General features: G+C 33.4%; 2 protein-coding genes across 4 annotated transcripts; both read right to left on the bottom strand.

The window, feature by feature from the left end:
* Positions 1-1,784: 1,784 nt before the first annotated feature.
* Positions 1,785-12,828, bottom strand: LOC113867486 (protein NRDE2 homolog). Of its 2 annotated transcripts, XM_027502848.1 has the most exons (11): positions 12,150-12,258; positions 11,512-11,552; positions 10,603-11,374; positions 9,446-10,070; positions 8,974-9,145; positions 8,298-8,649; positions 7,933-8,043; positions 7,255-7,606; positions 6,360-6,576; positions 5,087-5,308; positions 1,785-2,270 (listed from the first exon to the last, which is right to left on the bottom strand). In XM_027502848.1, exons 3-11 carry the CDS (start codon positions 11,371-11,373, stop codon positions 2,126-2,128), a joined length of 2,967 nt encoding a protein of 988 aa, XP_027358649.1. In that variant the 5' UTR covers position 11,374; positions 11,512-11,552; positions 12,150-12,258; the 3' UTR covers positions 1,785-2,125. The 2 variants fall into 2 exon arrangements, with proteins under 2 accessions (XP_027358649.1, XP_027358648.1); XM_027502847.1 differs by lacking the exon at positions 11,512-11,552 and having other exon boundaries at positions 12,150-12,828.
* A 914-nt stretch (positions 12,829-13,742) lies between these two features.
* Positions 13,743-21,430, bottom strand: LOC113867376. 2 transcript variants are annotated; one of them, XM_027502660.1, is made up of 10 exons: positions 21,297-21,430; positions 20,744-21,016; positions 19,347-20,547; positions 18,060-18,870; positions 17,517-17,993; positions 16,358-16,637; positions 15,604-15,711; positions 15,229-15,507; positions 14,918-15,061; positions 13,773-14,619 (listed from the first exon to the last, which is right to left on the bottom strand). In XM_027502660.1, the coding sequence occupies exons 3-10, from the start codon at positions 20,527-20,529 to the stop codon at positions 14,431-14,433; spliced, it is 3,471 nt and encodes a 1,156-aa protein (XP_027358461.1). In that variant the 5' UTR covers positions 20,530-20,547; positions 20,744-21,016; positions 21,297-21,430; the 3' UTR covers positions 13,773-14,430. The 2 variants fall into 2 exon arrangements, with proteins under 2 accessions (XP_027358460.1, XP_027358461.1); XM_027502659.1 differs by having other exon boundaries at positions 13,743-14,619; positions 17,517-18,870.
* Between the last annotated feature and the right edge of the window lie 2,996 nt (positions 21,431-24,426).

Below are 24,426 nucleotides of genomic sequence, written 5' to 3'. Positions count from 1 at the left end.
ACCCAACCTATTAATAAACAATTAAAGACCTATGAATAGGTACCACAAAGCCCTATAAATTCATTATCATAACTCAGTGTTACGAAAAATACGGCTTAATTGAACAAAGATGGAGATAAGATATGAACAGAGAATATTTATGAACAGGTGTAGAATGTGATGCCCTTTGTTATGTGTCTCCCTCCCTAGTCTAAAATAATAAAACTTAGCTGGGAACCAAAATGATGAGTGGACTAATGTTAGAAATAAGAGAAGGAATTGGAAAACTAGAGGTCAAATTTTGTTAAATTTTTATTAGCTGGCAATGCACGTCAACAACAATATGAGTACATTGTGTCATAATAATTTCTTACTCTCCAACAACCGCAAGCATCTTTTTTATATATAAAAAAAATGTTATATTCTTTAAAAAATTTCAAAACATGTCATCTTTTATTAATGCTCATATAAAAATATAATATAAACTACTTAATATTGGTGTGTCTTACAAATTCTCGTATGAAAATAGAATATAAATTGCTCAAAACGGCATAGCAAGATTATGTTCAATCTTTCTTGAAGACCATAATATTTTATACAAAATTCTTATTTATACAAATTATATATTTATTTCATATACTTTTTAAAGATTTATTCAATTAAACTTATTTAGAATTTAAAATATAAATTGTATAAGAATGTTGTAATATCATACTAATACAAAAAGACATTATTAAAGGATTTTTAATGTAAGTGAATTTTTAAATAATAAACAAAATGCATCAATTAAATCTAATGTCATTACTTTTGATATCCTATTAGTATGCACTCAAGTTACAGACAAGAATCATACCAAAATACAAAAAATCATAAGGAATAAACGTAAAAATACTATAAAAAAACATCCACAAATTTTTTTTAAAGTTGAAAAAACATTAAAATTTAAAAAAAAATTCAAAGTCCAAATTCCTTAAACTATGCTCATGTACATTCATGCTCAATTATTAGTACAATGGTATTTCATGTTTAGTGTATAAATTGCACAAAAATAGTGTAAGATATATGTAAATTATAAGTCATTCTAGTTAAATTTAAGTACAGATGTGTTTAACTTTAACCCGATACATATTCAATAGCAAATCATCCAACTTTTGTATAATTTATATATAAATTATAAATCTTTTCAGATATAATTTATATATTAAAAGTAATTAGTACATGTTTCATACTTTTTTAAAATATTTTTTATTTATTTTATTTTTAAAAAAAGCGCACCCCAATGTTAATCATGGTATTAAAAATTGGTTGTCATGCTCTACCTCTATTAGAGAAATTATTTTGTAGTCATATCTATCATATCACTCAATTTAACCATTAATATATGTGAATTTACTTTTAGAAATAAACATATTTTTAACATAAAACATAATTTTATACTTGTTTAATCTTGAATAAAATAATTACAAGACAACGTTTAAGAATATTTCATTCTTTATCAATTTTGTTTACGTTAACAAATTTGTAAGATTTTTTATTTTTCTTTCATTATTAAGAGCTTTACATGTCTCATTATTCCTTAACACTGGCTTTTCAAACATTCTGTAATTATCGATTTCGAGAATGATTACTTGTTGGAGAAAACATGTGTAATGCATGCAAGAAATAGCTATTTTTCATCAAGTTGACATTATAACAAAATATTATTTAATTACAAATGTTTTTCTAAAAGATAAAATAGATTCTAAATAAGCAGAAATCTGAGGTGCTTTCTTCAAAAATTAAAACAAGGACAGTAAAAAAATTTAAAATAAGTGCTTCTTCATCATTAAAAAAAACTGAAACAAATCATCTGGGCCACCTGAAGTTCCTGATTTTTACTTTTTCTTTGTATTCCAAGTATATATTTACAAATACGTTGCACATTCGGATGTCCCCAAGGATCAACACCCCCCCCCCCAAAAAAAAATAAAAAAATAAAAAATTTACAAGTACTTTTACAATTGTATCGATTCTACAAGCTATAACCATGCATGTAAACATAATAAAAACAGCTAATTCACACAATATTGTTTAGCCGAGTGCATCAAACACTCTACTAACAATGTTTGCTACGGTCAGATTCTGGCAGTTTTGGGAAAGCAAAATGTCATGATTCTTGCAAAAGGATCTCATAAATGTCAGTTCTCAGATTCAGTTCCTTATCCCGCATAACTTCCTGTAGATCAGACAGCTCTTTTGCAGTAAGAACAGAATTTAGCTTGAGGAAGCCGTCCAACCAAAGCCTTTTTGACCTGGTATGCACATTGACATTAATAATAATGATAACAATAACATCAACAATAGGAACAAATATGTATACACACAAAAATAAGTATCAGATCTGCAAGGGTAAATTGAGAGTTCAAAATATCATCACATAATATTCCTGAGTGGAAAATTTCCCTTTTAGGTCTACTGTATCTGCATTACATTATTGGGAAGGGTTTAGTTCCAGAATATTCCAAATAGTACTGTTTCTAGGCACAACAGATTCCAAGACAAAGTTGAAGTCTTGTAGATAAGGTGAACAGACCATTAAGCATATTAAGCATCTGTTTATTTTTCGCACTTAGCACCATGTTATAGGAACCCATGAATTTGTGATTTAATCTACCAAACCAAATTTTCTTTCTTATGCAAGTAGGCTATAAGATAACAGGACCAGTACACAACATGCTAACAGACAGATATGACACTAGATTGGAATCTACTTGGTATTATACATTTTGGAGGGATAAAATTCTACTATGGAATGTTCAAATAGCTATGCGATGCAAAATTCAATTGGAAATTGTTATGGTGCCTTACCAGTTTCAGCACATTAAGCACCATTTTAAAATAGAACTTTGCTGATAAGAACTCAATTAGCTGAATCGAATACAATCAGTGTTGTTAAATGGCGGTCATGGTGGTGTCATGGCAGATTGCAGTGGCAATTTTTAACCCCACCATTACACCACTTTCGTTTCATGGCTACGTGGCGGCGTCATGGCAGCCGTTACACATGACGGTAACGGCAGCCATGGCAGAAAACCTCAAAAAATGGCGGTTTGTGAGGTTTGGGCCCAAACCTGACCCAATCCAAAGGCTGACCCACTCAGGAAAACCTAAGGTAAGTCCCTCTTTGTCACTCGAAAACCCTTCTCCCTCGTTTCAGATCTATCTCTTCTCTCTTATCTCTGCTCGTCTCCGATGTCGCTCTTCACTCATCTTCTCCGATCTCTTTCTTCTCTAATCTGTTATTTGTTCTGCTAGGTGCCATTGTTTTGTTCTTCATCTCTAGCGACTTTTCCTCCATTTCCGGCAACCTCAACCTCCATTTCTGGCGACTGGTCCTTCATATCCAGCAACTTCAACTTCTATTTCCAACAACTAGTCCTCCCAACGAGGGAAGGGAGCCACCCCAAACCAAAGATAGAGACGGCTCACTAAGAGAGAGAGAGATGGATATTGGAGAAGATAGCTCGAACAGAAGTGGAGAAAGAAAAAAGGATTAGGGAAGTAGTGTGATAAGACTATTTTACCCTTAAAAAAACCTTAAAACATAGGGCAAAAAGGGAAAGCTAAATTTTTTTAAAAGGAAAAAGTCTTTTACTCTTATAAAACCCTAAAAACTGTGGGACAGAAAAGAAAAGTAAACATTTTTATTAGAACCCTAAACAAAATGGCGGAAGAAAAGATAACATAAAAAAAAAATTAAAAAATGTTTATTATGTATTGAATTATGGGTGAAGCTACTTGTGTTTTGAGTTAATTTTTTTTTTTCTATAATTTTTTATTACCTATATATAATATTTTTTATATATTTATTATAGCCGTCATAACCCACCATGATGGCCGCCATAATTTTATGGCAGTTTTTTGGATTTCTGCCATGACCCACCATACGTCATTGATAACATTGAATGATAACATTGAATACAATATCAAATAAAGAGCCCAAAACTAGACTCAAAAGATCAAGCAACAGTATTTTGCACATACACCAGAGCAAAAGCTCTGAAACAAGTAATCACAGCAAAGTCTCACTGTGGCAATAATCCACTAACAGAAAAGCCTCCTCTGCTATCCCCCCCATCTATATACCTCCAAATATTCTAACAAATTCTCCTAATTAATTTTTGCCACTTTGGCATTTCCATCCTCCTGTGCCTTTTTTGTTCTAGTATACACCTTCTAGACCTCAGGCCTTGGTGGCCCAATACTCAGAAACCCATCCACAGACTTATTGGACTTATCATCTGCCTACTCAGAAATAAGCACGATGAGACACTGGCATATGTGGCTTGGAGCACTTCCATTTTGGATTAACCTAACTGTGAGCATACAGAATATGTCACCACCCAACTTTAAGCAAGTTATTTTCCTTATTCCTACAATAAAATGTTCACAACCAAGTCTTCTTTGACCTTATTGTTCTCATTATTTTATACATCATCACTTGAAAGCACAAACCAGATAATTTTTTAGTGGTGCAAGCCAAATGGCCCAAATTCACTCCATTGTCGGTAAAGGATCACTGGAAAGAATGAATTGCAAGCTGGAAACAAAACTCCCTCTCCCCATATTTAAGTATGTTTAAATGTTGGAGACTAAACAATACTTGCAATTGCTCTGTTCTTAACACACTAGGTTGGACGAAAGGAAAGAGATGAGGATGGAGAGAATTGGTTATGATGGTTTGGAAGGATGCAATGATGCAGCTGTTCCTACAGACCCCCTCTTTGAACAAAGTTTTACCTTCTAATATTTTTGTAGAAATAAGAAAAACTAAATCAAGAGGGATTCTTCATAGAATTGTTAATGTGTCCACTCACATAGTCCTTGTCTATACCTTGCAATAATTGTTTTTGCTAAATTTTTGGGGACAGGGAACATTTTGTGAGCATTAGAACTAGAAATCCAAGTCCCCACCACATCCATAATGGACTGCAAGTGACTTCTGGGTTAAAACTGTAGTCCACAACACTCCATCTCTAAAATTTGATATTTCTTTCTACCTCAACTATGGCAAAATCAATTTACCTTTAAGGAAATATCATTCACCCATATAAAACATAGTTCTTACCAGGGGCAGGCATGGATAGCCCGGAAGAAAACACGTCGAGCAGCAGAAGGATCATGTGCCATTTCCATCTCAAATACAATGTAGCAACGCCAAAGTATAACTGAGCTGCAAAGCCTGTCATTACCCAATGCCTTCTCAAACATTCCACGGATTCTGTGGTGTGACCCACCTCTAGACATTTCGTATGACAAGGCAAAAAGGCAGAGAACTACAGATGGTTTCCTGAAAGTGTACCATAAAAGAAGAAATTATTGCATAGTTTATATTTGAGAATTTGCTTATAGAAAATAACAGGAACATTTGGAATTTAAAACAAAGTGGGAAAGAAAAAGATAAGTAGTAACAGATAGGAGTCAAGTAAATTTAGAAACAGCACTTTTTATTTATAAAGCTAGGACATTTCATTTCTCTTCTTGATGTACAAGTACAATCTTATCATGGTTTTAAGCACTCCACTTGGGCTTGTTGCAACATATTTACAATGTTCTTGGAACATCAAGATAATGCTTGAAAGTGAAAAACTAAACATTTTGAGTAATGAAACAAATTTCTCATTTCCATCAAATGTTTTAGGTAGAAAAGACAAAGCAATCTGCCTTAAAAGAGGCTACAGTTCCTTCTGCTTGGTCAAAACAAAATATGACATGAAAAAAAAAAAAAGTTTTTGTTTACCATCAAATTCATACACAGAATAGTCTTGGAAACTGTTAGATTCTGTGATTATGGGCATGCAGAATAGTGCAAGACAGAACAAAAGAAAACGGAATGAAAGGATTTTATTCAGAATGTAAGTTTACAAGAGGAAGTGTCCTCTGACAGGAGAAATACACCTCACCGAGAATGTATCAGTCTTCAATAACAATCACCCCCTCCTACCCCCCACCCCACATTTTTTCTCAGAATGGTCCCCTAACCTCCGAACTGCTGTAACTAACTCACTGGTCTTCTACCTGCTTGTTTCTTCTAGAATATACTCTCCACCCTTTATTCTCCTCCCTATTAGAAACAGATATCATTCGTTTTTAACAATTTTTCATCATATATTACACCAGTAAAAAGAACTTTAAATTTAATTTTAGTTGTGGAATAAAAGTTACAAATTTTCACTAATGGTCTTCAAATTATCTGAGAAATGACAATTAACTCAAGCTAGTTGACTCTGGTAAGACACCATTTTAAAACCTTTTTCAACCTTTCCAATGTTGTCTTGAAATTTCAGTCTTTTCAAGCCATGACAAGATCATGAAGCTATATGTATGGATAAGGAACATACTTGTAACAACAGTCATCTAGAAACCGCCGCAATTTATTAGATGTTGTGTAAAGATGGCCGACCTCCACTACACCTTTTAGAAGTTCAGAACTGAAGGGATAAATCTGGATGCCGAGCAAGATAGACTCCCAAACTTTCATCAGACTTGATTGTCTCTGAAGCATCTTTATGTAATAGTCAAACAAAAATTCAAGCTGATAGCTGTGACTTCTCCTTTCTGCATGTTGCAAGCATTCAGATAGACAAGATAAGTAACAAAATCAACAGTTATGCATCAACAGAAACTGTTCACATGGAAAATTGCTTCTACAAAGATAATGAAACAGAGCATTGTAGTACATTGTATTGTAAACTTCATGTGTGTTTACAAGCCAGTGCAAATATTAGTAATTAAAGACCATGTTTCAATTGCAACCACACTAAATTCCTTTTCATCAAAAGCATGTAATACACATTTACCTGTATGTCCACAGGTCAAACTGAAATCATACAATATTAGGAGAAATAGGCATGCGTCATCAAGATACAACAGATACCCATTCCTAGCTGTATCCCTATGGAAGGTGAGATAACTTATTCCAATTTAAATCATAATTATTGAGATCAATACAAGTTTAACATACTTCATGATAGTAAACATTAAATTTCATCAACCACCTAAATTTTTTTCACTTAATCGTCACAAACAACAGTATAAGCTTCACTTGAAGTTTTGAATTTCTGCTTAGTAAACTTACATTTATCAACAAGTGACAAAAGAAGATGGTTGGGGGCAGATTGAGTAATGTTAGAAAAGTCAATTAAGAATGTCTACTGGAATTTTAAAACAAAAGCATACTTGTCTTACAGGTCTTATCTTTTCTAAAAAGAAAATCAATTACTGAAGAGACATAACCTGGAAGCACCATTGAAAAAGCTTGATCCAAAACTTCAATGCCAGCATCCCATCCAGTGGTTAGCTCCTCAAACAATGCAGCAGAGCATATTAGAGCCACAGATTGGTCATTTATTATACCACGAACCCAAGATGACCATACTGTTCTAAGTTTTTCTTTAAATCCCTGATGTGCTCTAAGCAGTTGCAAACTTGATGCTTGACTTTTAAATGGGTTGTATTTGGTTCCACTTCCTAAGCATGATAATATATGTATTGCACGATATGAAGATTCACAATCATTATCAGATGTATGTGCAAGCTCCACCTCAGCATACCAGAAATATAGAAGAGGAGCACTGGACCGCAGTTCCTACTCAAGTTTAAAAAAAAAATGCAATTATGAAAAGGAATAAAACATCAGGAAAGGGGCCATTTGTTTGTGCTTTATTTAGTTCAATTATAAGATTTGTGAGAGATCTGTTAGAAATACCTATTAAGGCCATGTGCTTTTAAAACCAAATAGATGCAAAATGCCTAATATCACAAATCAAGTGTTGTGCAAAAGAAACCTTCTTAAAAGTTCAAGAGTTGTGCTCCAAACAAAAGGTACCAGAAGTTTGAAATTGCCACTAAAAGAGTTAACCAAAACCTCTCGGAAAAAGGAAAGATACATTGAAGCAGGAAACCAGTACATACCACAGGAAGCCCTTCTACAGATAACAATGCCATGTCAAACACTTTTCTTGCATGATCAATGTTACCATAATTAGCCTCTCTTCGTGCATATACACCACATAGCAATACATCCTACAATAACCAAAATAACAAGAAGTCAGAAATAATATGAGAAGCCTACAAATTACAACAGCAAATAAAAGATAAGACTAATAGAATCAAATGCAAATGTTACTCTAATGAAAATAGTTGTTCAATCATTTAAACAAATGAGAGAATAGCAGCAAGCTACCATCTAGTTCTAGATACTACAGTTCTTTTGTTAAAAAAAGACATTTATATATGTTACAGAAAGGAGTAAGAGAGACAGCACAGAAAATGAATACCTGTCGATCACTTTTTAAAAGAGACTTTGCTAAAGCTTGACATGGTGCAACCACACAGTTAGAAGAATTCATATTTGTAACATAAAGCTCTTCAGAAATGAGAACAGCTTCTTCAAGGATGTAATTACGTGGAAAAACAGTTAAACAGAGTAAGACAGCATTTCGTATAAATTTCATAATATCAGCATTCCTCGAGAAACTTCCTGATAGGAATTCAAAACTGGAACCAGTTGGACTGTTCTGTGTTTTTGTCAAAACTCCATGGATCCATTTCAACTTATCTAACATAGAATCTGGCAGATCCTCCAAGCTAAGGATATTCTCTGCCCAAGTTGGACTGTTTGAGCAAAACCTACAAAAGAAAGATGAGATAAAAAAAACTGCATCAACACATTATAACACAAATAAGCCATAAGGCACCAAGGAAGGACAGAGCCATTAATGATTGTATCTAGAGCAAAACATGTGGTTATGACATGCATATCTATTATCTATCGGATGTGAAAAGTAAAGAAATCATGTTAATCTTTGAAAATTTCACCAGCATGGCACATGGGACTCCTAGTTAGTTAATATACTATAGCACATCCTTCCCAGCTTTTGAAAACTGATTCCCACTACAATTAATGATATCAACATGGGGTGCAGGAAAGTGCATCATTACCAGAAAACTTACGTTTGAGACAACTTCCCACCATAGAAATCAATGAATTGAGACACCAAAGATAGTCGAGCCTCCATCGTGCTCAGGGAGAACATGTATTCATTCACATCTTCATACAATACAACTCTCAAAAGCTGCTCATCCTCATCTGTTTTGTGTGCTTCACTAGCAGCAGATGACATATCTGTTTATGGTTAATCAGTACACTTGTATAAGCAGCTTGTTTGCAATGAAATTGTATTGCATTTGAAAGCAATACAGCAAAATTCAAGAAAAGCCCATTACACAGGATCCAATTAGGTATGGGACAAGAGTCTCAACAGTAGAAGTATGGGATTTAGTGTCGGGTTTATAAGGTCTTGGGCTCTCTAACTATAATGGCTAGCTTTTGTAGTGTAGTTCTCATAAGGTTCTTATCATACACACACACACAAATCCATTCAGACAGAAGCATAGTTGTGAATGCATAGAGAGAAACTCCTACCTGATTCCCTACGAACTGGCATCCACTGATAACAATCTCTAGAAGACTCTTCTTCTGCCCATTTGATCCAAGTCGAAGCTTCATTAACCTCAGCACCATCCCCAGCACTGATATCAACTCCTAGCATCTTCAGTAAATTATCAGTATCAACTTCTGGCTCAACATCTTCAGTATCATCATCATCTTGATTATCTTCCATAACCAAATCATTGTTGATTTCACTTTCAACATTGGCAACACTCTCTTTATCTTTAGACAATGGTTCTGACCAACCAGTCCAACCACCACCTTCATTTTCCTGTGAGAGCTCCTCTTTCATAACTTGTTGCCTAGTTTCCTCCTCTTTCTCCAACCATGTGGACCAACCAAGAGCCCCTTCTTCTCCAATTCTAGCACCATCACTATTCCAAAAATGCTCAAACAGTCTATGCTTACTCTGTTCTGTGAGCAGCAAAGGAGGACAAAACAAACTAAACTCAATTTCAGCCTGAAATAAAGCAGTGGCCAATTCTCGATAACCAGCCTGCCATTCAAATCTGCAAAGACTAAGAAATATATCCACAAGACCAAGTTCTAGCTGAACAAGTAGAGGATCCGTTGAAGAAGGATCAGCAGCTTGAAGAACCTGCTAAAAACAAATTTTCTTCTTTTTTAAAAACAGTTCCCGGATCTTCCAAAATATTCACATGACATGTGAAATTAATAAGTGAAAACAGTCATGCAAATGATGGGAAGTTGTTAAATTCTCAAGAATATCAACTTCATGACACCTCATATATAAGTAACTAATTTATTCACCTCAAAAATGTAAGAAAAATGAAAGGATGGTTCAACTTTGTTTGTTCATACACCCCTACATAAAAATGACAGTACATAAGATTTCATCATCAGCCTATTTATTCCATCTCCTTCCAACCACTTCAAGAGGGAAGGGAGAAAAAAGAAAGAATGAAAAACGGTTGCTCAAGGAACAGCATCCCTCCCTCTTTTCTGTCTCCCTATTCTACTATCATGCATCCAAATTAGGGGATCTGATCATATTCCCTTTCTAGAAAATAAAATCACCTGTGCAAACCAGATAATACATTTAAAATAGATGGACTAATATTCGTTCTTGAGCACAAAATAAAGAGGATAAAGCATAAAAAATTGAGAACCTGCCTAGAGTGCTTGCTGCATGAAGCAGATAGAGCTTCAATTGCATGTGCATACATCTTCCTAACCTCTGAAACCTTAAATCTGGAGAAATTTCTCTGAACAATGCGCAAGAATTCGATCCATAACTTATAACTTCCAGAGTGTTGCAAAAGTATCTTTTCCCATCTCCCAAGTAGCACATCTGAGCTGTCTCTCATTTGATAAGCTTTCAAAAGACAAAGCAATAGTTCTTCATTATTTGGATTAAGCTCAACTGCCTTCTCCAGAATGCTAATCTTCTTTTCAAGAGTTTGCAAGCGAGCACCTTTCTGCCGTTGCATCCCTGCAACCCTATCTTGGAACTCTGCAAAAGCCAACCAAACTTTTTCATCATGGGGGTGTTCCCTTGTTAGTTTGTTGAACTCCCTTGTTTTGTTTAACATTTCATCTTCCCAAGATTCTTCAAGTAATGCTGAAGTTTTAGTGACAGAATCACTGTCAACAGCTTCATGAGATGTCCCAGCATCTGACAAAGGTATGAATTCATCTTGCATAGTGACATTAGACAATTTTGGAGCAATAAGACGAATACGCTTAAAGCTCTTATGTCGTTCCAAAGCCATATACTTTCCAGACCAGTAACGACTAGCAGATTTCATTTTACCATCCAATGCATCAACATCACCATCTCTTTCCCAAAGTGAACCACTCCGATTCCACCAATACAAACCTTTAACATGTAGCCCAGACAGTTTCATAGGATTGTAAGGTTTGTACCGGGCAATGTCCATTCTGCATGGTATTCATAAAAATTGTCATCATTCATTACTAATGAAACAAAATAACAAGAACCCATAAGGCCATAACCGTTTTGTAAGGACAGGGACACCTGAGAATAAAAAGCCAAAGTTCAGCTGGAACTAAATTACCTTTGCTGTCACTGTGTCACATCAGTTTCATCATTACATTTCTGAAATTTAAGAGAACAACAACGAAATTTAGATTGCCTACCTCATTTCTTTCTCTACTCTAACAACTAATTTTATTTTATTTTCATGGGTACATTAACTCGGATCCTCTACCCGAACTCCCGTTAGTCCCCATGGAGAAACTTCCAAACTGGCTAAAAATCATGAAAAGATCAATTCTTCACAGATGTAAATGAATATATACCAAGCAAACTAAGAAGTCACTAGTGGCCAACAAGTTCTGATATAAGAGTAATATTGGTAACATATATTATAAAACCAGTTTCTCTCTGTGTAGTCAACAGAACCAAATACACAAGAAATCATAGTTCATATGTCCTAAACCCTAAATCTCAAACCCGTATACTTCGTCAACAAAACCAAATATTGTCCATCACAAAGAAAAAAAATGCTCGCAGAACGCTTCATTAGGATCCTAAATCCAAATTAATGCATCAATAGCCCTAACAGCACCAAAACTTTTACCACACAATCTCCACGATTTAACACACTCACAAACATTAACCCTTCACAATCTTAACAAAAATACTTGCAAATTGAAATGAGCAATCATTAAATTCAACTCAATCCAAAAATACCTGTAGATGCATCCAAACGCCAGATTATCGCGATCTCCATGAGAATCGAAGTAATAATCCTTGGTAACGTTGGCCTCCGAATCAGCCCAAGCTCGAACGCGCGACTTCCTCGAACCAAAACCGTCGAATCCTCCTCTCTCCGAGGAACGATTGCGCTTCCGCTTCTTCTTCCTTCTCCTCCTCTTCTCCTTCTTCTCCCTCTCTCCTCCGTCTCCATCGGATTCGGAAGATTCCAGAATCTCGTAGGAAGAAGCAAGGTGCTTCACCTGAGCTCGATTCTTTTCTTCGTCGTCTTCGTCATGGTTTTGCAGTGGTGATTGAGTGGCTTCGCGGTTGAGTTGTGAGGTGACGGCGTCGTTTATGACGGAGATATCGGTGGTGAAGCTGGAGTTAGAGAGCCATTGAGGAGCCGAAGCAGTGGTGGAGGTTTGAAGAGAGGAGGAGTCTGTTAGGGGAAAAAGAGGAAACAAAGAAGGTTTTGTTTCGCCGGTGGAAGGCGGCGCCACCGGTCTTTCGGCCGGCAGCGGCGGTTTATCCTCCATTTTGAAAAATGGGAAGGCTAAGAGCAAAGAATAACTAATGTTCTTTTTTTTTTTTTTCTAGTCAGCACTTATGGTTGTGTTCTAAAACAAAATGCTGCAAGCAATGTGTAGTAGGAGTGTTGGATTCTACATGGGTCAATTGGGCCCTGTTCAGGACCAACGCTAGCCCACTACCACTTTTTTTACCGTTAAAACAAACGAATTGTTATTTCTATTCCCTTTTTTATTAGTTTTGGAATTTATTTTTAGAATTATGTTCAATATATTTCGAAATTTTAAATTCCATATGCTATTTGTAAAAAAGACTATGTTTAATTTTAAAATTAATCTACACTGTTAAGAAGAAAGTAGCATGGTAGGGCAAATATGTCATAAGACGAGGTAACTATATATGTGTTCATTAAATTTTAAAAGAAAATAGTTGCTTTTATTTTAAAACTCTCATTTAAATGTTAATAAGTTGTTAAAACATAGAATAAATCAATTCAAATCTTTTAAGCCGAATATCTTATTCATATTTTATCAACTAATTCTTCAACCTTGAATAAGACTAATATTTTATTTTGAAATATATATTTTCAATAACGGATTAAGTATGTATTCTATTCTATGTATAAAATCATTTTTTCTAAGGCAACATTTGGCTTCTCATTTTCCTATTAAAATACTTCGAAGCTAAAGCTAAATAAAAACCTAAAATTTTAGTTAAACATTTTTATTTAACATAGCATCAACATCATGACTTACTCTTAATAGTCAAACACAAGAATCAACCCTTGAATTTCCAATCTATTCGTAACTAATTCTTTTTTAACATAATTCTAATTGCAAAATAGCACCACCAGTACCTATAGTACTGCATTTAAATTTTGTCCTTGTAGTTATTGCAAATATCAGGAGTCTTCTTTAATTAGAAAATTGAGTATATTTCAAAATTATGGAAAGTAACTATTGCTTTTCCACACCAAGGTATCACAGCCATGATTGTAAATAATATTTACGTGGAAAATAACGTTGATAAAGACCACTAGATAACTGGGTGCAATAATGGAATAAGAGAAGAAATAGACACAGCAAATTCATAAATTCTAGATGCACAAAGGCCCAAATATTTGATAACCACATGCCAAAGGTGCCATCCAAAAGACCACACTTTTGTTGAATCAATTTGATACTACACTACCAAATGAAGCTCCACTACACCATCAAGTTACAATTTGGTTGCTTCCAACCAAAAAGGAGAGCAATTTTGCACAAAGCCACGTGCTAAGTGAGTTTCACACAGTCACAAGCCTTGCTGTAACTGGTACTTCCAAGAGTGGTATCAAACCCCATACAAAATCTGATAAAAAGCTACTTCACAAAATACTACTATGAAGACTAAAAGAATCATCCCACATCATGTACAACCAAGATTTCAAGGATTTTCCCTTTGCAACTGACCAAACAAAGCAAAGAAATCAACAGCATAACATTACACCATTCATGCTAAAATTACATCCTTGACGACGGTTAACTAGAATACAATTTGGAGAGGGAAGGGAAACATACACCCACAAAACTAAACACCTTTCAATGCATTATGCAGGAATGTGAAAGTGCACAACTCTTTCCATATCATCTCTAAAATAGATAATGAAAAGCAGTATGTATGGTGGTGCCCTTCCATTTTAACAATTTATCTTACCCAGGTTAGGGTAATATTGACAACATCACCAAGAGAAAAATCTCCAAATACTTCAAGATGATATTGGTTCATAAGGGTATGATAACCACGGGTGCTTCAGGGCATCAGATGCAGAAGGCCGTTTCTTCGGGTTAACCTCAAGCAAATGAGCTACAAAATCAATGAAGCCTTGGTCCCCCATTGGCAATCTATGCCTCAAAGATGTCTTTTTCGGAATCAGGTATTCTAACCTGTTGCTTTCCTGCATATTATTATTATAAATTAATTCAAGAAAGTAAAATGCTGAGGTAATGTAGCAATTTCATAATAACAAGATAAGAACTAAAATATTGAGTGGTTAAAGTGCAGCAAGCCAATATGTCTGTCTTCCATAAAAAATATCTGATATAAATATGAATGAATGAAAATGCTCAAATTTTAGAAATTTTAGGAACCTCTAGTTTTAAAGACAAGCAAATGAAATCAAACTACACATCAAGATTTCATATTGCTCGTTAGTCCATTTCATATACTAAGAAAATTAGAAATAAAATCTGTACCTGATTCCGTTCATAAAGCATATGATTTTTTGAGAAGTACTTATGAGTATCCCGTCCTTTAGCAAGCAAACTTTGATCAATTGGGCCAATGATCCCAATCACCCGAGCAAGTAATGTTGCGGGGGAGTCATTTTGGAAGAGGACCTACATCATGCATAGTTGAGTGTCACATAAAAAAGTGAAAAACTTAAATGGAAAAGTTAAAAGTCAATGCACATGACGTATCAAATCACTTTTCACATCTAAAAGATACTTGATCAAGTTTATCTAACAATGATACTATAAAGAAATCAACCATCTATTGATCTTACATTGCCAGTACAAAGTTCTGCCAAGATGCATCCAAGTGACCAGATATCAATTTTCTTGTCATATGGAAGCCCCAAGATAACCTCAGGAGCACGATAAGACCTGGACTGGACATATGAGCAAAGGTGATCCGTCTCAAAACAACTACTTCCAAGATCAATGACCTTCACCTCACATCTGCTATAGCTTTTAACCAATATATTCTCTGGCTTCAAGTCACAATGTATTAGTCCAAGGCTATGCAAAAACTGAAGTGCTTCCAAACATTGAATGGTAATTGACTGCAAGGATAAGTTGAGAAAAGTTTATAATGACACTAGTAAAATAGCAGAAAGGATGAAAACTAAAGATCACAGTATAAACTGCACATCACAAACCTGCAATCTTGGCATCGTGAAGTACACTTCCCCCCCTGATTCTCGATTAAATTTATGAAACTCATATAAGTTGGCTTTAAGTAGTTCACATACTATTAACAAATGTTCCTGCAGTACAACGGAAAGGAATAAAGAGTAGTAAAGTCAGATGATCACTAGTTAACAGATATTTCTCGACATCACTTTTACTATAGTTTAAAAAGTCAGATGAAATTTAATATTTTAAATATGACACCAGTGTGAATAGTTATAATTATAACATATCCTGGAATACATTGAAACCTTCCAGGGTTACAAGCATTAAGTTCAGTGGCTTTAGTTGTTAAGATTAAACACAAACCAATAAATTTGGCATCATTATCTACCACATAAAAAACAAAGAAGAATCAATAAATAAATACCATTAGTATCCAAAATAAACTATATCTATTTACTTAAAATATTATAAATGAAAATCAAAATGAATACAACAAAATCAAGATACTTTCGTAACATCCCCTTGTTACTTTTAGAAGCACATAACTTTGACTAGCCAATATTGAAGACATGTCAATACGTTAGTACATAGTGGGAATCATTTGAAGATAATGGGATGATGAAAAGAAACATGTTAGTAAGAGAAGGGGGGAAAATATAATATAATAAATAAGTAACAAGAAATAAACAAATATGCCTAAATCAACTATTGACTGAAACTTAAAAGAAAAATATAATGGTTAATAAATAGATCAATAGCACGTCCAGAATCACTTACTCTATAATAGAAGTAATCATATAGTCTCAGAATGTGATACTTGTCTGCAGGATCATGCTTATTGACATACTTGAGAAGCTTGATCTCATCAAGGCTTTGGTCAAAGAAATCCTTGTTGTTCTTTATAATTTTAACACAAACATCCATGCCAGTGTGCAGATCATGAGCTTGTATAGCTTTGCTAAATGCAGCAGATCCCAGATACTCAGTGACATGATAGCGCCCAGCTATTACAGAATTTAAAACAACATGGAAATTCTTGTCCTCTTCAAAGCCAGTTCTGAGTAACAAAACATGGGTTCAGAGAGCATGTCAAGGACAAAAGGAGGAAGAACACAGAACAATGACAAGAACACTAACTCTACAACATAACAATATTACCTACAATGACAAACTCATCATGGACTCCCAATATAGCCCAAAAATTAAAACACAAATATTCATAAAAAGTTTAGTATATACTATACATCAGCATATAACTCACCTACAAGGAGGGGGAAGAATCTCATCTCATCTCATCATTTCAACAACATCTTTTATAGAATTATCACAACAAAGACATGTATGTTATACTGTCTCAAGTATATTTACTTCTTCATTTCAAGAAATGTAAAAATAAAAGAATTAAAACAATTATCAACTAGTTCAAAGCATGGGATTATTCTCAATCACATGATCAAGTATGTTATTATTCCCAAAGAAAACATTATTATACACAGATGTTTTGACAGAGCTCATTTCATGACAACAGTAATAAGTGATGAACATTTCAAAAAGGAAATCATAGATCAGCCTTCATGGTGATGTAATCTCACTTTCTATTGTTATCAGCACCAAAAGTTGCACAAAATTTTGTTTATGTTTGCTATTATGAATGTTAAAATGTCTAAAGATTAAAAATGATGACTGTTATGCAACCCAAAGATTAATAATTAATATAATGCACAAGTGATCAGAGATACAGTGAAACAAAATGATAAAGTTGTTAACATATAAAAATTATATGTAATATAATGGAAGGATGCACAAAGCAGTTACTGCATTTTCAATAATCTTAAATTTCTTCTGTAATATATATTAAAAAAATAAGCTATAGGACTAATTCCTCAAATACTTTACAAATTAATGAAATCAATAAATAGATATATCTAAGACATGCCTGTTTTTTCTGTGCACAATCTTTAGATTGAAGGTTTCAAATTCCTCCTCCTGAGCCATTATTTGCCTTACCTGCTCTTGCACAGCAGCTGCCTCTTCATCCTCTAGTGATGCACCTAGATCATCTTCCCTTACAATGCTAACCTTTTCATCCTTTTCTATCTTAACATGCTCTCTATCTGTATACCCATTATTTGAGACTGTAGTTGGAGAAGAGTTTGCGGATCTTACCACAATAGCATTACTCTCATCCCTACAACTTTTAACAGGTGAAGAATCACTACTCTTCCGCCTCCAAGATGAAAGCATGTCATCAGATCCCACAAATGCATTAATACAGTCATCTGTTTCATCTACATTACAATTACTTGACCATAGGGACTTACTGGAGCCAACTTGAATCATCTGGCCCTCTCTAAAAGATTGAGGAAATGAGAAGTTTGCATCAGTGTGTGTTTTTACCTGTGAGCATGCATCTCTATTACTGTCAATGACATATTTATTTGACTCAATCCTGTCATTTTTCTTATTATTTTTGAAGGACTTGTTAATAGAATTCTTATCCAAATCATGATGAGATTGTTTGGAGCCACCAAGCGTAGTATCATGATCTCGGTAATATTCTAAATCCCCCTCACTACTACCACCAACCAAACTTCCATGTACTTCACTGCCAATATCAGCAGCATCACTGTTGATCCCCACCCCAATTGATCTAACTGAACCATGCTGATCATCTTCCATGTCCTCTATTCGTGACCTTCCACTATGATTGAGAACCTTCCCATCTCCGAGCAAGATGAGATCATTTTTCTGAGTGACAAAGCCCGGTCTGACAGATTCCATATGCATTAGATTCAGTTCTTCAACATCCATCAATTGTCCATCATATTGAGCCATTAAATCATTACCATTAGTTCTTCCATACATTTCCTTAATCGTTAGACCAATATGATCATCTGAACCTGTGACTGGCTCAACATTCTTTGCTTGAAGATATTGCTCACCAGAGAAGTAAGAATCCTCCTCAGCAAAAGATTGATCATCATCTTCATCTTTGGCTGGACCTCTTTCCTGAGGATCTGGAACACTTCCATGCCCAGTCCCCTTCTCGTTGTCACTAGGGTAATCAATTTCATGTGCCAAAAACCAGGCCTCATCCTCAATAGGTTGTCTCATGTACCCAACATCATCCTCGTCGTCATATTCATCAGAGTCCCAATATTCATTAGGATAATCAACAGATTCACTCAACCCATCCCCGACTGTTGCAAAACCTGATACAAGATCAGATGTATCCTCTGAAATCCCTTGACTTACAGAAAGCCAACTGCCCCCAATAGCCTTCCTCATTCCTGAAACGTTCATGAAAAAGTCAATGTCAAAAGTCTTTGGAACAAAGTATGTGGCTATGCACAATCAATACAAAAATCACAAATAAATATATCATAGCAATAGAAGCCTTTGAATATGCACAAATTGCTGGTGTTAGTTCTAGTGGGTAACAGGTCAAATAATAGGATTGACTTTATTAGTAGCCTTACTTTTCATGATCAATTAACGCAAAGGGAAATTCTTCCTAGTTGAAACAGATAAGAATTAAGAAAAATATTCAGAAAGAAGCCAAATTAATGTATCAATATTTGAAACACCTTATGTAAAAAAGAAGATACACAAGTCCCACTTAGCACACAAAACTATCATCATAACAAACTAGCAAATGATAGAGCTAATTTGAGCTCAAAGAGTAAACATCTAATTAAAATGCCAAGAGCATTTGAGAGCATATGCATCCACTTCAATAATTTAATAATATGTGTAAAAAACTAACCTGTAGTTTTAATTTCTTGTCCAATAGGAACATCTAGATATGACCCAATAAGTAATGTGTTGTCAACGCCAGCAAGTTTCGCAGCCAGTCCATCACACTCAAACTTCTCCCCCCAATTAAGAGTCAATTTATCTTCTGACTTGATTTTTACAGGAGGAAGCCTAGGAAACTCTTCCTTTTGATTCTCCGGTCCAAGAGGAAAACTTAAGCTGCCAGAACTGCCTTGCAACTTCCCTAAGTAAAGAGCTCTTCCCACTTCATCCACTTGTTCTTTTATTGATGCCCTATCATCACTGATTTCAGCCCTTCTCTTTTCCTCTTTTTTGTCTGAATAAGTTGAACTGTTATTATAACTTGTAGACATATCCCCCTTCGAGAAAGGGAAAACAGTCTTGACAGAACAATCTTTCCATAGATCAGAAGATGAATTCACATTCTCATCAGTTCTTGACAAAACATTATCCGTCAAGTTCTCTTTCAGAGATGAACTTTTAAACTTAAGCTGTCGGTCAAGTTCCCAAGGTTCTTTGTTTTGCATAAGGTCATACTTTGGTTCCGTAGACACTTTTCCATCACTTCCAAGCCACAAGGATGTTTTTTCAACAGACACCTTATTTTCCTCCTTAGATTTTGCGTTAATGTTTGCTGCATCAAGACCTTCACCTGTTTGATATTTTGATTGTTGTGATATCGGGGCATTCGAAGTATTATTAGGCCTACTTCCACCGTCGTTTTGGTAAGACTCCACGGGACCATTGCTGAGATTCAACTTCCATGAGTATAAATCAAGAACATTGTCCCCCGAACTCTTGGAAAAAGTGAAGTTTTTATCACTTGTCCCAACCATTTCATCAGGTTTATTCCTTTCCACAGTAGGAGCAGCAGTTTTACATTTGCCTTCAGCAGCATTTCTACCATTCCCACACTCTATTTCCTTCACAATCAGTTCTTTAGAAACTTCAACACTGTCACGACAATCCAATCCTTGATTCCCTACCACAGGCTTCCCCTTATCCTTCTGCAGCATACCACACAAGTCCTTTTCTTCCAACGTGAGCTTCTGAAGGAACCCATTCACATCAGAACAGTTACTGAGCTCACTGCGCAAAGCTGCCTCGGCTCGTGTGAACCGATTCCTCCTCAGAAATTCCAAAATCACCTCAACTGAATTTGTGTCTGCCATTTTCAAACCCCTACCAACCTAAACTCAACCCAGTACACAAAAACACATAACAGGTTTCAGAAAAAACAAAATAGCTTTCGTTCCAAATAAAGACCTAAAAAACAAAAAGAGACAATGCACATTCCAATGGCAACCATTATTTCCTAATAGATATACACACAAAACAGAAAAGAAATTTTGACCATGTTAGAGAGAAATCAAAAAGCTTACGCACCTCGTATCAAGCATAACCAAGTGGTGGCATTATGCCTCCTTTGTATTTAACCCGAATAAAACAGAAAACTGAAACAAACCCAGAAGCGTAAACGCTTGTTTCTTTCTGAACAAAAAATCTTCAGCAACCAAAGCCAAGAAATTTGCCAACTTTTTTTGTTCCTTGAAAACAACGAAACTTAGGGGATGGTTCCAAGAACAACACAAAAACGAGGTGCAGGCCAAAGCTTCTCGAGATTTTCCCAATCACCGATCCAAGACTACTGCAGAAAACCTCAAACACCCAGAACCAATCAACGAAAAGGGTACCACAAATTTTCACCAAAAATTAAAAAATGCAAGGTTTTTGCAAATGGGGATTTTTCAGAGGAAAAACCCAATTGCCATCAAGATCTGGCATTTACGTTCCAGAACGATTTTCCAGGTTCTGATGAAACAAGAAGAGAAAATGGGGTCCCATAAAAATGGCAAAAGAATGAAAATTTGAAAAAAAAAATAATTAAGATAAAATAAATATATAAATAAATAAAAATACAGAAGCAAAGAAAAAGCACCTGTAGCAGTGGCTATTTTGTTTGTTGTTTTGCGTGTAAAGGGTTTAGCGGGTTACGCTCTCTTCTTCTCTTGTCCCTTCCCTCTTCGCTGAAGAATTGAGGTGGTGAATGGTGGTGTTGGTGGTGGACCAAAGCTATGGGTATTTGTGTTCTTTCTGCAATATTATATTTATATTTATATTTATATTTATATTTATACATTTTTCTTATTTTAATTCATTTTAACTTTTATGGTGTTAATTTAAGTTCTTAACCCCAAATCTTGCATGCAAAAGCCGCATTTGAATTTGGCTTTGATGCTTACACTATACCTGTCGTGTCCTACTACTGCTAATATATATTTATATTTCATACCATACTTAACATGTCATTGTTATGATTTTGGTAATCACTTTTAATTTCCTGTGTTGTTTTATATTTAATATGTATTAAAGTTTTTCTTTATTGTGCGTTATGGTAATTATTTTATTGCTTTTCTTTTTTCATTGTTTGTTTAGATTAATCTTAAAGATTGAGGTGATAATTAGATTAAAAAAAATCTAGACCAAAATAATGACTTTTTTTCCTTTTTTTTTAGCATTGATTATCTTTTTAAAATATATACATAAAAAAAAGTCTAACTTTGTTCCTTTTTTGACAAATCAAATTGTGTGATAAGAACATTCCCAACCTTTTAAGTCAAATTCGTTTAAATTTGTGGTCTACTGATTAAATTACTTAATTTTTCCATTAATATTACACTGAACATTGTCACTTTCCAAGTATTTTTATTATATTTATTGTTTTTATACTCATTACTTACAGTTTAATATTTGACTTTTCTAATATGGGTTAAGTGTATGTTAAAAAATATATTAAATATTTTAAATTATCATAAAAAGTATACAATAGTCATTTGATAATTTTTAAATAAAAATATTTTTATTTAAAAATTTATTATTAGTTTTTTAATGTGTGTTACAAGATTAAAAAATCATTTAATATTAACATGCCAACAAGATTTGTCACATTTTATAAAATAATATTATAAAAAAAGTTCATATCTTATTTTATTCTTATTTTTATTTAATCAATAAAATATAACAATGTTATCTTACAAACTTATACTATCCTTATTTCATGGGTAAATTTGGTTCTGTGAGAACTTAGTTTAAGAGTATATAGAATAGGACAGTATAATATACTTAATTTCTTATTTTAATATACACCAGAAAAAATAATTTTCTCTTATCTTATATATTATTATTTATTCTCTAATTTTTATATTTTATTATTTTCTTATCTTATTATTAGGTTAAATGAACATCTTAAATATACTTACCAAAGTTTGATTACTGATTAGGCATTGATATAACTTTCAAAATGAAATAAACAAAAAAACGTTAATATGTTTTATACTTAAAAAGCTATGATGATTTGTCTTTGTAATAAATGGGGTCACTCTCTACGGTTGTAAGTATAATGGTTGGATTTTAATATTATGGTTGAGATTTTAATTTACTCATATTATTGACTAATATTATATAATTATTGTTAAATAAAAACATATTACAATAAACTATATAACTATTAATTTTATTGCATATTCATATTTGATAGCTTTACTGCAATAAAGTAGTGTGTTGTTTGGGATTATAAATATTTAATTTTTATTTTACTATAAATAAGTATTTAATTTTTATTCTTCATCTCTCTTGTTTTACCTATTTCATACTTTAAAGGGGGGGTTGGATTTGTAGTGTGGTGAAGAGACAAAGTCATGGAGGCAGAACAACCAAAAGCAGCTTATTGCATTGACGAAGGTTGATTATCAACTTTTACTTTTTTTTTCTCCTTTTAATTATTATTTTCCAGTCACAATGTTGAAAAAGTTCTTAAATATTTTAATTTTATCTCCCCTTAGATTAATTATCTATTTTGATTCTTTTAATACTCAGTTATTTTATGTGCTTGGTCTGTTGAATAGTATATGTTATGTCTATTAAGATGGGCTCTGCAAAAATCATGTTACTGGCCATTAGGTTGATACAATCAATTAATATTTTCTTTTTCAATTTATATGTTGAAAAATGTTAGTAATATAGTTTTTTTAGTATAATCTTAATTATAGACTAAATTTTATTAAAAATCATGTGAACCTCACAATTAATTTAATGATTGACATTCTTAATTTAATCATTCTCTCTCATGTTTTTACAATTTTTAATCAAATTTAGTCAAGTATGTTCATAACATTCATCTGTTTAGTTCAAATTATTTTAAAGTAATTTTTTGTAAACATACACTTGGTATAATTATAAACAAAAAAAAAAAGGAATATTTGGAGCAAGGTTTGAAACTAGAATGACAATTTCTTTTCTAAAAGAAGGGTACACACTACAGATGATGTTAAAACATATATTTTTTAAGATTTGATTACCTTTTTAATTTGTTTTAATTTAGACATTAGGCATAATAATTTTTATCAATTTTTAAAATTAATATAAATAACAATATAGTCCTCTTGTATATATTTTCCTGTGTAAAACTCTTAATATTTTTATTCAAATGGTTAGGATGAATTTAATATATAAAAGAATTTTAAAAGTTTGAGTGAGAAATTTGTAAAAATTTGATTTTAAAACGTAAAATTTAATTTATATGTCTTGGGTAAAAGATATTTTAAAACGTAAAATTTAAGAATATATTTTATTAAATGGAATGTGATAAAGAGATTTAATTGCAGCAGTCATAAAAAGGAGAAATATATTAAACTTTTCTGGAGACACTAAAATCACACACTAATTAAAATGATTATAAGTATAATTAAATTGATTACTTAATTAAATATTTTTAATTACTTCAATATCAAAGTTTGACTATAATAACTTAAAAGGTCAAACATTTTCAGAAATATAGTAATACTCGTTGAAAATAATATACATCTCAATTTTATTTAAATTAAAGTATTTTATAAAATGAAAAATCTTTGATGTATACTTTTTTTCATTTGTTTTTCAAAGAATTTATCAATTGGTAAAATAGAAAGGTAAAAACACTTTTAAGCCATTAAAACATGCTTCAATTAGTTTATCATGTACAAATTAATTTTCTCTTTTCATAGAAATAATTGTTTATTAAAAAATAATGT

Source organism: Abrus precatorius, unplaced genomic scaffold (genome assembly GCF_003935025.1).
Source record: "Abrus precatorius isolate BTA unplaced genomic scaffold, Abrus_2018 Scaffold5, whole genome shotgun sequence".
Lineage (NCBI taxonomy): Eukaryota > Viridiplantae > Streptophyta > Magnoliopsida > Fabales > Fabaceae > Abrus > Abrus precatorius.
This window is presented reverse-complemented; position numbering and strand designations above follow the sequence as displayed.

Excerpts from the sequence above, each read along its gene's own strand:
- LOC113867486 (XM_027502847.1), bottom strand. The coding sequence starts at position 12,691 with ATGGAGGATAAACCGCCGCTGCCGGCCGAAAGACCGGTGGCGCCGCCT. Across the intron at positions 5,309-6,359 it reads CTAGATGACTGTTGTTACAA|GAAACCATCTGTAGTTCTCT; the intron begins GTATGTTCCTTA and ends GTACACTTTCAG. Across the intron at positions 2,271-5,086 it reads GCTATCCATGCCTGCCCCTG|GTCAAAAAGGCTTTGGTTGG; the intron begins GTAAGAACTATG and ends TGTGCATACCAG.
- LOC113867376 (XM_027502659.1), bottom strand. The coding sequence starts at position 20,529 with ATGGCAGACACAAATTCAGTTGAGGTGATTTTGGAATTTCTGAGGAGG. Across the intron at positions 15,712-16,357 it reads ATGATTACTTCTATTATAGA|GAACATTTGTTAATAGTATG; the intron begins GTAAGTGATTCT and ends GTTGTACTGCAG. Across the intron at positions 14,620-14,917 it reads TGCTTTATGAACGGAATCAG|GAAAGCAACAGGTTAGAATA; the intron begins GTACAGATTTTA and ends AATAATATGCAG.